Source organism: Gossypium hirsutum, chromosome A13, assembly GCF_007990345.1.
Source record: "Gossypium hirsutum isolate 1008001.06 chromosome A13, Gossypium_hirsutum_v2.1, whole genome shotgun sequence".
NCBI classification, from domain to species: domain Eukaryota; kingdom Viridiplantae; phylum Streptophyta; class Magnoliopsida; order Malvales; family Malvaceae; genus Gossypium; species Gossypium hirsutum.
In genome coordinates this window covers 110,407,536-110,420,760 of record NC_053436.1, presented here as the reverse complement: position 1 = coordinate 110,420,760, position 13,225 = coordinate 110,407,536, and the positions used below count along the sequence as shown (strand labels likewise).

The 13,225-nt window shown below is 27.2% G+C and overlaps 2 protein-coding genes across 2 annotated transcripts; one reads left to right on the top strand and one right to left on the bottom strand.

Moving 5' to 3' along the window:
• Positions 1 to 4,272: 4,272 nt before the first annotated feature.
• On the top strand, positions 4,273 to 5,419 carry LOC107889160 (fasciclin-like arabinogalactan protein 12). The gene has a single exon (XM_016813510.2). It carries the CDS (start codon positions 4,350 to 4,352, stop codon positions 5,145 to 5,147), a length of 798 nt encoding a protein of 265 aa, XP_016668999.2. The 5' UTR covers positions 4,273 to 4,349; the 3' UTR covers positions 5,148 to 5,419.
• Positions 5,420 to 10,841: 5,422 nt separating this feature from the next.
• LOC121212666 (protein transport protein Sec61 subunit beta) lies at positions 10,842 to 11,646 on the bottom strand. Its single transcript, XM_041085893.1, has one exon. The coding sequence runs from the start codon at positions 11,399 to 11,401 to the stop codon at positions 11,078 to 11,080; it is 324 nt and encodes a 107-aa protein (XP_040941827.1). The 5' UTR covers positions 11,402 to 11,646; the 3' UTR covers positions 10,842 to 11,077.
• Between the last annotated feature and the right edge of the window lie 1,579 nt (positions 11,647 to 13,225).

Below are 13,225 nucleotides of genomic sequence, written 5' to 3'. Positions count from 1 at the left end.
TAATATTGTCATATCTGTTATGTTTTATACAATAATTAGAACTATCCATAGTCCCTCTCCAACTCCTAAATAGAAGGATAACGCGCTTCAACGCACTCAAATCCTCATCCTCCTGCACTGGCAATAATTTCAATTCTAATCGAGTTAAGACTCAATCAGCCCCCAGCATAATTTTTTAACTTCACTCAGTGGCTGGCAACATTGGATCTAGATAAGAAAAAAATATTTCCAAGCTTCAATTCGGCTCATGATTACTTTTAGCGCAATTCTCAAAATGGATAATTCTAAAAAGACCCATGTATACATAACGAGAGATTTAAGTATAAATAAATATGAAAATAACCCAAACATAATTTGAATAAAGTAGAGATTTGTATTATGTGCTCATATAGAGTAGGATCAAACAACAATAATCCCTAATTTGAGCACTAAAAAAACAATCCACCATTTTTCCAAAACCCCTATAAATCACAACCCCATAAATATTTAACTGGTTAGTCCACAAACCATCATCCATTACACATAAATATTCAAAGAAAACATAACGAACAAAATTTGAAGAAAATAAAATGAATTAAAATAAAAATCCTAACAGTAACGTAACTAGCGTGATTTGAACCCAAGTTACATTTGGGCAGAGGCGGATCTAGGGGAGGCTGACAAGGCCCCAGTCCCCCTTACAATGAAAGTTTGACAATTTAGACCTTTTAGAAATTTTAAACTTTTAAATTAATAAAGGTTAAATTACACTTTAGTCACTCTTAAAAATGATAAAATTTAATATAATCTTTTAAAAATCATAAAGATATAGACTATTAAAAATTTCAATTTAATTTTAGCCCCTTAAAAATTTCAATATCTAGGGTGATAAACATCCTAATTACCAAGCCAACATACGAGTTAAAAAGCACCAAATTTTTTTAAAAATAAAGTAGACTAAAACTAAAATTTGAAGAAAAAATATTATTAAAGATGCTGTGACTAGTAACTAACTTAGAGGCTAATCCACCATCAACAAAGTCAAATTTTAATTTCAGAAAATTGAGTGGCTAAGGTTTTCTTTTTCTTTTTTTTCTTCTTAACAATCCTATGGTTTTAGTTTTTCTTTTGTTTTAGTACTATATTTATATTTTTATCATATTTGAATTAATAATATTTTATTATCAGTGCTGAAAGATTTTCATATAAGATATGATGTATTGACATTCATGATATTTTTTATAATTTAATTTAAAAAATTAAACATAGAATTTATATTAGGCATAGGTTGTTTACATCAACTTATGGTTATATCTCTATGCTATGTTTAAATTTAAAATTTAGTATATGTTCTTTAATTTTATATAATTTGATTCATTTACAGTTGAAATAGTTGATAATCTTAATTATTTTTGTCAAAATATTGAAGCTAATTTTTTTTTTAAAATATCTGTTCCAACTTCAAGTAGAAATAAATATAGTGTTATAGAGGTGTTTTTGAGAGAAATTAATGTAATCATTTTAATCGCTATAGCTAAGGATGTTAATTATTTGAACTAACTAATGTCATTATAAAATCAGATGATCAAATTACTTCAAATTAATGAATATTGAATCTCAAATGTGAGCATAACAGAGAGATCGAAATTACAAATTTATCATTATCTTATAATGATTAAAAAAAGAGTCGTGTTTTCAGTTAGTCTAAATAATTAGGACCGTTAATATTTTTAGTAGTTGATGTGAATTTTTCTTTTTAATTTCCCAAGATATCCACTAGAGCGTTCTGTAAGCCCATCAATAGGGTAGACACTGACCAAAAAATTTAAAATTACTCCATACCCAATGCAATGATAGAACCCTTGACAACTAGTTAAGGTTGAAGAAACTCTTATTATCTCACTTAACTCTTGTGGTTGATGTGTTTTTTTTATTAACACTCTCATGTTCATTAGACCAAAATAAATTTTTTGATTGAACAATATTATTTTTAAAAAAATAGATTTAAAATTTCAACCAAAATAGCTAAATATGTTAATTATTTTGACTACCTAATATCATTGTAAAAGTAGAGAACCAAATTATGTTCAATAAAAATATAAAAAATTATTGCTTAAATACATATAAAAATTAAATTATTTGTGTGCTACAAATTTTGATAGTAAAGCATAATAATGAATTTATAATGTTATATCTAGAATTACCTATAGCCTCTCCTCAATACATAAATAAGAAGATAATGCATTTCAACGCACTCGAACTCACCATCATCTTGCATTGACAACAATACTTATATCAATCGAGTTAAGACTCAATTGACTATCATTCAAGTATTTTTTAATGTGATTCTTACCTTATTATTTCTAAGCTTAAAAAATGTATGTTTGGAATTTCCCTATCTTGGGTCAATTGCTGAATGAGGCCAATCCAATGTTGGGCAGGTTTATTGAGTTATATTATGGCTTGTTTTATGTTTGGGTTTGATTATCTTTAGTACATATATTCGGTTCAATTGAGTTCATCGCCAAAAGATGGGCACGAGCACTAAAACTCGTTATGGTCACGGCCGCATCAAGATCAACCATCTTGATAAGACCGTATTTATTCGTCATTAACGAGCCCAATCACTCTGTTACATTAGGTTGTATAGCTAACCTAACAAAAATGACAAACACATTAATAAAAGAGAAATACATGACTTACAAGTGTTCTCCTTAAATACTTCTGTGAACCTCTTCAACCTATTAACAACATCCTTATCGTATTCTATTACATATTGTTTCAAGGGCGAAGTCAAAAAAAAAATTGGTCGAGCGAAATTAAGTTGTATATTTTTACAATAATAAAAATATAATTTCATAATTTTAATTGTCTATATTTTTATAGTTTTTAAAAGATTAAATCAAATTTTTTATCATTTGAGGGGTCAAAGTATAATTTTATCATTACTAATTTAAAATTTTATAAATTATACATAGACTAAAAGAGAATTTTCTATTTTAGGAAGATCAGGGCCATCGCCGGCCCTCCTGCCGTTGTATTGATCTAATGAAATGCCATAAAGTATTTTCATATTAATACAAAAATAAGTGTTTTACCCACAAAGCCTAACTTTAATAACAAAAACGAGGTCTTAAAAATCCTGAGGTTCAGTCGATTAAGTCTTGTCTTGATTGGCATCGATATTGTTATCTATGCAAGAGGTTGTGGATTCAAGTGCGCTAAAGTGCATTATCCTCCTATTTAAGGGTCTGAGAAGGGCTATAGATAGTTTTAAGCATTGTATAAAAAAAATAGCATATATGATAAAAAATTATGATGAGATTAATATTTAAAAAAAAACACTAAGGTTCATACATATTTATTTAATATACAAATTAATTAATTTAAAAAAAAAACATCTCAACTTCATTATTATTTTCATTAAAGTTTAATATAAGCTGGAGCGAAATCAAATTTTTTTTGTAAAGGGTCAAATTAAATTACTAATTTTTACGAATAGTTTATATCTTTATAAATTTTAAAAGATTAAATTAAATTATTATATTTTTAAAAAATTAAAGTATAATTTTATATTTATTAATTTAAAATTTTAAAATATTTGAATAAAAAAATTCTATTTTAGGGAACCGGACCTTGTCAGCCCGTAGTTTTACCCCTTTAAATTAGAAGAGAGGGCCAGTTGAATATCCCATTAACATACAAACCAGCAGCCATTTTCCATCAATTTTTTTCTGTGGAAACATTCTTTTCCTTTCTTAAGGTAGAAAGTAACAATCAAAAGTATAATTTTTTTTTGTCCAAAATATCAAATACAAAGTAAAATTAAAGCAATCATTCACCACTTTTTTATTTTAATAATTCTAATAATTCTCCGATTTAATAATATTTTTTTAGGTCATAATCGTATTTAATATATCATGTTTATATAAAAATTTTGACACATTCATTATATAAAAACTGATATGTTCATACACAAATTTTTATATATCATCATATTTTATATATGTATTTAAAAATTGTGATTATTCGTTTACTTCTTTAATAAACTTACAGAACACGAATAATTAATTATTGGGCACGTTTTAATAGAAATATTTTCGAAACCAAAAAATAAAATCTATTTATGTTGTTTTTCCTGCTTTTCCAAGCAATAGAGTTTGCTGAAAAAATGTTATCAAATCATATTTCCATTAAAAAAATAAAATTAGCTAACTAAAATTGAACATTTTACCTAATTTTGATCCCTCAATCTCCCATAATAAAAACCCTAATTTCCCCCATTTCTCTTCCTATAAAATAAACACATCCAAACATAGTGTTTTTAAGGCATATATTCAATATATAGAGTGATATATATAATTATATATATGATAATGAAGCAATTTGATCACCTTATGCTTTTCTTTCTCCTCCATACTTGTTGTTCAACATTATTAACCTTAGCCCAAGCTCCGGCAGCAGCTCCGGTGGTAGCTCCGAAGGCAGCACCAGTACTAGCACCGGCATCATCCCCGGCACCACCCGGTCCAACCAACGTCACAAAAATCCTCGAAAAAGCCGGCCAATTCTCGACTTTTATCCGGTTAATGAAAGCCACGCAAGTCGCGAACCAGTTACTCGGCCAACTCAACAACACCAACAATGGGATCACTATTTTCGCACCGACCGACAGTGCTTTTTCGAGCTTAAAATCCGGCACGTTGAACTCACTTTCCGACGAACAAAAAGTAGAGTTAATCCAATTCCATATAATCCCAACTTATCTCTCTTCAGCTCAGTTTCAAACCATTAGTAACCCTTTAAGAACCCAAGCCGGTGATAGCGGCGACGGGAAGTTCCCTCTCAACGTTACCTCGACGGGAGACACCGTGAACATTACGTCGGGGTTGACTAATACTAGTGTTTCCGGTACAGTTTATACCGACGGTCAACTTGCTGTTTATCAAATAGATAGAGTTCTTCAGCCTTTACAGATATTCGATCCTAGACCTCCGGCACCAGCGCCTGCTCCGGCGAAATCGAAGAAGAAGAAAGATGATGATGTGGCTGATAGTCCTGCTGATGATTCTACTGATAATTCTAAAGCTGTGAGGTTCACTATGGGAAACAATGTTGGTTTATTTGGGGTTACTGCCATAGTACTTATTGCATTAATTTCTTTGTGATTATAGTAAAATAAAAATTTTAAATATGGGATTTTGAGGGGAAAAATATGGTGAGATTGAGTGCATGTTTTTTTGTTTTTGTTTTTTTTTTTATATTTTGTGTTTTTAAAAAAAATATTATTATCCTTTAAATTTCTGTTTTTTACCATATTTTTATCATATAAATAGTACTGTCACAAGAGTTAATTGTTATGATTATTGAATTTTGAGGTTGTTGAGTGTTTTGTTGTTTCCTCTTTAGAATCATATATTTATATAACATCATTACTCTTTATTGGTGTGATATTTCAAAATAGATTTCATGAATGTTAACACATGTTATATTTTAGATTTAACACGTATTTATACGATCTCATGTACTCTTACATGTAACTTTGCAGGGGAGAATAAAACACTCTTCCTGCGAATACTTAACATCATGCGAACTCAATACGCAAACTCGATCTGCAAATGGTATGCAAGTTTAACATGCAAACCGTGTAGAATCCGACTTAGACCCATTCGGGTTATGGGTCAGTAATAGTAAATATTATAACAGAGGTGCTTTAATTTTTTTTATCTCTATATACCTTTTAATTTTATCAATTACATCATTAAATTGTCGAGACTATATCAATTAAATCCTTCCATTACTAAAACTATGAATCTTATATAACATAATTTAAAATAAGAAATTTAAAGATTTAATGCTATTTAATAATTAAATTAATAATTTTAATAATGAAACAAGCTGATTAATATAATCTCGATAATAAAAAATAATTTGAATAAGTATATATAATAAAATTATGAATACCTAATTTTATATATGTGTTATTTACATAGCAATATTTTAATTATATTTTTTATAAAAAAAACAGTTAATTATATTAGCCATTATTGTTAATTGATTGTGCATTTTCATTAATTTATATTAATTTTATTTTGTATTATAAATTTAAGTTTTTTCAAAATATAAAATAATAATAAATAAATAAATTTAATAATATATAAGTATTAAATAAATAAAATCTTAATTATAATTGGATTAATAAAAAAATTATAATCCGTTCTAATCAGATTTAATTTATAAATAAATCTAATTAAATTGTTGGGTAAAAGTAAAAAAAAAAAGAGTTGAAAGTTATCGATCGAGTTTTAGCTTAATTAGGATGGGTATTGTTGTCAATATAAGAGGACGTGGGTTTAAATGTGCTGGAGCGCATTGTCCTCCTATTCATGAGTTAATGAGCAATTATAGATAATTCTAGACATTATATAAAAAATATAAATAAATTATTAAAAAAGAAAAGCTAAAAGGTAGTTGGCATGATAAAATGGTATAACCAAAGCAGGACTCAATTTGCCTTCCAAAAGCAAGAGAGTTTGATGATTGCTTGTTTTCATATATTGGTAGCTTGTATTTTTCAACTATTTAAATGTCTCAAATTCAATCATCCTGTCCTTTTTTCCTTCAATCTTAATTAAAACCTTTTTTTTAATTTTTAAAAATTAAATTATTATTTAATATATTCACGACGAATTTCTTTAGTTTCGCAAATAAAATTGATAAAACAATATGAATCTAATAGGTTTTAACCCAATCTGATTTATCAAATAAAATTTTACTTCTAACGAATATTAGAGTCTTGAAGTACATCGAGCTTATCTTGATATTGATGGGCATCCGGTAAATAATAAAATATTCCATAACATTTCTCTTTGAATGTTTATTGGTAAATAATAGGTCTTATCACTGTATAAAAAAATTCCTAATGAAGGAAAAAAAGTGCACATATTTATAATGCGTGTAGACACTCAATTTTGCCCGGCCCATTTCAGTATTTAAAATAATAAACCCCAAAAAAAAAACGAAGTCCAAGTTCAGTACAGAATTATAAATATAATTTGGCCCGATCGGAATGGCCTATTACTTGAAAAGATTTAAAGTCCATCTACAAGCTTGACTCATATGGAAATATAATCTTCAATGATATGCAATCTTAGATATGATACAATCTTAGATATGATTGCATTTTTAGATATGATACAATCTTAGAAGATATGATTTTGTAATCTTGGAGATTTAATTTGTAGATATCCTTTAATCTTAACCGTTGATGTAATTGATCTGTACCGTTAGATTTGAGGAGGCTCAACTATAAATAGAGGCTTCTCCCTTCATTGTAAGGGGACTGAAGTTTTAGGAAGCAATAAGAATTCTTGAGAGCATTCACTCAAATTTCTCTCCCTCTTGCGTTCTTACTCTCTCTGGTTTGTTCTTATTTTATTCTTCGTCTATCTTAGTTTTTTAACTTTTTTTTTAATTTCACCCCTTTTTTATATACTTTTAAACTTATTTTAAATTTATTATATATATATTATTTATTATATTATTTATATTTTCAAAATTTGTAAATTATTATTATATATTATATTTTAACTTATATATCTTATATATTTATTTATTTGTAATATACATTATTTTAAAAACTTACATTTTTATATTATATATTATAAATTATTTCATTTATTATTATTTTTATATACTATCATTTATTATCTATTTTAAAATTCACTATTAAATATTATATTTTTATGTATTATTAAATGTTTATATTATTTGATATAATACAATATCATATTTTTTATTATTTTATCTTAAAATTAAAGTTTATCTATAATATATTATTATCACCCATTTCTAAATTGTATTTTAATTATATACACATATATCCAAATTACTCACTTTATTTTATTAAACCTTTTTATATTTTTTATATTATAAATTGTCCATGTATTAAATGCTATTTTCATGATTTTATAAAGTGTTGATTGCTTGATAACATATGTTACTATATTATTATTATTATTATTTTTATATATTATTGTATTTGTTTGTCTTGTTTTGTTTTTATACAATCATACATCATGCATCATTTTCTCGTTTATTAATATGTTTAAATATATGTTGAATTACATGTTTATATGTTTTATCTATTCTTCTTTAATATATGTTGTTTTTTTGTATGTATATTTTACTTATTTAAAATTTGCCATATTTTATATTTCTTATATATATATATTAATTAATGTATGACATTTATGTTATTGTTATTATGCTTTTATTTACCTATTTCTATAATATGTTATCTTGTATGTTATGTTTTATTATGTTAATGTGCTCCTTCATGCATCAGTTTTAAAAATGAGACTTCAAAGTTTTCAAAAATAAAAAGGTAATGCTAGGTGTTTGGAAGCTTCGAAAAAGTAGTGCCCTAACTTATTGGGTTGCAACTTTTCTCGTTGAGTTCAAATAGTCAAGTACCCTTCTAATTTTTTTAAGGTTTTCAAAATACGAGCAACTGTCTTGGAATTTCAAAGCGTTGTGTCCTAACTTATTGGATGTGGCATTTTGTCGTTTCGAGATAGGGATTTCAAAAAGGGGGGCTAACTTAGTGTCAATATTTTGATACAAGTGAATCTCAATTTTCAAAATCAAAATATTCTAAAGAGGATTGCATCTTAAAATTTTTGAATTTCCGACATTAAAGATTTGGTACCTAATTTAAAGAGAATCAATAATCACAATAATAACTGAATAAAAATATGTCGAAACTCTTTATCAATCTAAAATTTTGCTCGATAAATCAATGTTGGGATCAAATTTTTCACCATCCTTGAAAGATACATATAATACATGTTAATCAAATCGATTAAAATTAAAATTAAAGTAAATCTAGAAACAGAATATTTAAAAAATCCCTACTAATCTTTGCATATTGTGTTTATGATCGTGGAGAATACATCTTATATCGATCCTCGAATGAATAAATCTTATAAAAATCAAGAATTTTTTGTTCTTGGAGCAATTATTTCAAAAAACAAGCTTGATTTTTATAAAATCTATTTACGCATAAAGATTAAAAATTGAAATCAGGTTTGTGAAAGGATAAAATCAGAGGAGTGAAATTAAATTATAATTTTTACGATAGTATAAATGTAAATTTATCATTTTAATAGCCTATATCTTTATAATTTTTAAAGGATTAAATCAACATTTTATATTTTTAGGGGGCTAAAAAATAATTTTACTTTTATTAATTTAAAATTTTAAAAGATCTAAATAAAAAATTATTTTAAGAGGGGTTGAAGCCCTTGCCAATTCCCTAATTTGGCATTGGGTTAATAGCTAGTTATTGGGGTTGGTTCCTAAGGATCTCAAGTTTGATCCTTAAGGCCAGTTATCGGGAAGGTACCCAGACTTGGGGGGCTATTGGGAAAATAAAGAAAGGGTTAAAAATAGGGACGAAATAATAAAGGGTTGAAAACACATGGGCAAAAAGAGAAAAATAAATCATGTATAGATTAAAAAAATAAAAAATAAGAGATTTTTATTAACTAATGAACATATTTATAATGCTTCTCCAAATCTATATTAATAGATATAAGGATATAAATGAAATAAAAATTTATTTCTAATAAATATTAAAGTCCTAAAATACATCAAACAGTCAATAAACAAATGCTTAATAATAAAAAATTTATAATAAATGTATAGTTTTTGATATCTTCGGATGATAGTGGTTTGAAAATATTAAGGTTAATAATGTGTGCTTGTAGTCGACTCGAATAATAAGATATGACTTAAAAATAATATGTTTAATAATGCGGCTATGTAGATTGAATATTATTCGCAGCGTTGTTGTTGGAGCAACTTGGAACTAGTGAATTCGAGTGACATTAAACATGCAATCTCTTCCAATTTAAAGATTTTATTCGGGATTCATAGTTACCCTTCTAATAATATTATCTTTTAAGATTTAAATTTACATTTTTTCTTAAAAAGTGAAATATACCTTATTTTTACACTAATATCCAAATTCTTGTTGGGCCATTTTTGGTTTTTTGTGTAACAAACTTTAAGATGATTTTGCATGTTTGAACCGGATTGATGGTTATCAATTCATCTAATTTAACCATTTTACGCATCAATCAGTTTAATTTTTTTCTCTAAATCAATACTACTATTAATTTTTGATCCAATCGAAGAGGTATATTTCACTTTTATTCAAGATTCATAATTACTTATCCAATAATGTTATCTTTAAAATTTAAATTTACATTTTCTCTTAAAAGTTTAATATACCTGATCACTGCATTAATATCTAATACTTTGTTTTTTGGTATTTTATGTAACAGATGATTTTGCATCCTTGAATTGAATTGGATTGATGGTAAACGGGTTAAGTTATCAATTCATCTAGTTCAATCGTTTTACCGATCAATCTTTATCTTTTTTCAAAATCAATATCATTATCGATTTATGATCTAATCATCGACGCGAGTTGGGTTTGATTTTAAAAACAGTGCCTTAAGGACCGTGTAATGATAAATTCATCATCATCTAAAACTAAAATCAATTCAATATACAAGATAAAATTTAAACCTAAAAAACTAAAATAATAATGAAACACTATTTTCAGAATCGGATCGGATCATTTAAAAAATTATTTTAATTTATTTATTTAAATAAAAGTGATTGAAAGAGCCACATACGACATTTATTGCGCGACTTAATGTTCAAACCGATATTTGCCTAAATTGTTAAAGAAAACTAGCAGCCAAGCCATATACCTTAAAAACTAAAAAACGAGCGTGAAAGACGTCACTTTTGGATTAAAGCTAGCAAAAGGAGGGAACAGCCCCAAGAACTTCAAAGAGAAAAAGCATATTCATTTTATCAAACTTGAACGCAGATTAAAAAGGTTCACGACCTTCAAAAGTACTGTATAATTACAAGCTTGCCATCATTATTTACAGAGACTAAACGCCGAAAACGGTCAAACAACGAACGAAACGAAGAGAGGAGTGAAGCGGAAATTCAGTTACCGGTTCAGTAACGGATCGGAGATCCGAATAGAAAGAAGATCAGGTCCGAGCCAAGACCCTCACGGTCCAGCTCCGGCTTTGGCGCGATACAGCTTGCCGAAAACGTGAAGAGCCGTGACGAAACCTATGAAGCAAAGGCTCATGACGAGGACGACGGTAGGTGAGATCTTCAATCCGGGAGCATCGTCGGTGTAGAATCGAAGCATGTTGCCCCCGGAACCGGAACCGACGGATCCAGAGGCGGTAGCCGATGAAGAACCTCCGACGATCCTCCGGCGGCGCATACCGGCTGCTGCGGCCGCGGAACCGCGAGGAGCCATAACCCCCGGCCGGGACGTGGAGGAGGAAGTGGAGGATTGCGACTGCGATGAACCTCTTGGCATGGTTTGGTGTACTTTGGTTGAAGGAAATGATTTTTTTTTTCTTTTTTTTGCCCTTTTTCTCCTTTTATTATTTTTTTCTCTTAGATAGAAGATAAAAGGCGAGAAAATGGGAGGGTAAAAGGGTAATAAACTTAATGATCAGGGTTATTTGTAGGTTGCTCCAGAAGGTTCGAGCATTGATATGATTAGGTTAAATATAGATAATTTATTCTATATTTTTATTTGTATTTTAATATTAATACTAGAAATTAATAATAAATAAGAAATGTATAATTTAAAAATAATTAATAATAACGTATTAAATATATAATTTATTAAAATAAAAATAAATAAATTAAATTATGAGTACGTAAATAAATTATATTAATAATATTAAATGTATTACGATTGTTTATTGTGCTATTGTTATTTTTAATATTGAGTTAATTTGTGACATTGATTTAATTAATAATAATATTAATATATGGTAATAAAATATGAAAAATAAAATTAAAATGTAAATATTATATTAAAATAAAATTTTAGTTTGAAGGTAAAGTTAAATGTTGTATATATATTTAATTTGTGTTAATATATAAAAATACATTTATATACCTTAGAATTCAGTAAAAAAGATATTTTTTTGTCTCTCTCAATGTCGTTATTGATTAAATTGATCTCTCTAAGAAAAATATAGCAATTAAGTCTATTTTCTTACTTACACATTTTTTTTTGTCTTATTTGGTAAGTCTATTTTAATCCTGAACTTTAAATTCATCAAGTTTGATGTCATGATACTCTTAATTTTTTTTTAATTTTGAAGCTGTGACATAATTACAAAGTATTATATTGTTAAACTTTTACATTTGTCAAATCCACGTATCATAATAAATCTATTCATTAAGTTCAAATGCTAAAATGGATTAAAAAAGTTGTGATCTAATTGCCAAGGTAATAGGCTAAAAGTTATATTAACCCATTGGATGAATTACATTTAAAGTCATTAAATTACTAATAAATTTATGTTTTAGTAATTAACTTCAAAAAATTACAAAATGATCATTGAACTATTTAAAAGTTTTGATTGAAGTCATAGGACTGTTAAAATCACTGTTGTATGTAGGGGTGTGCAAAATTTGGGTAAAACCGAAAAAATTCGGTTAACCGACTGAATTCGGTTAATCGGTCGGTTAACCGAATTAATTCGATTGGGGGTCGGTTAAATTTTTTTTGAGTTTTCGGTTAACGGTTAATTCGGTTCGAAACCGGTCGGTTAACCGAAAAAAATTAATAAAAAATTATAATATCTAAATAGCCCACTATTCACTCAAACCCAATCCAACATAAACCCAAATATCCAATCTAATATATATTAATAAAAATAAAAAAACATATAATTTTATACAAATAATTCGGTTAATTTGGTTAATTCAATTAATTCGGTTAATTCGGTTAATTTTATACTTATTTTAACCAAAAATTAAAAAACATATAATTTTCGGCTCGGTTAATTTTTTTGAAAAAATTTCGGTTTGGTTAACGGTTAAAAATTTTGAAAGGTCGGTTAATTCGGTTAATATTATTTCGGGTCGGTTAACTGATTGAACACCCTTAGTTGTATGGCCTTTTCAATTTATATAACTTACACCGATCAAAAGCTCACATTCCCTTTCTCTTTTACAATTCAGTTTTTTTCATGAGACACATTTGAATGTCACGAATTTATAAACCAAAGTCTAAATAACTTTCTTTTCAAACCTTCGGCACTAATAGTTAGATTGAATTAAATATTAGATATGTTATTTTACTTATTAATAGGTACTAATTCACTATACTGATCGTTAA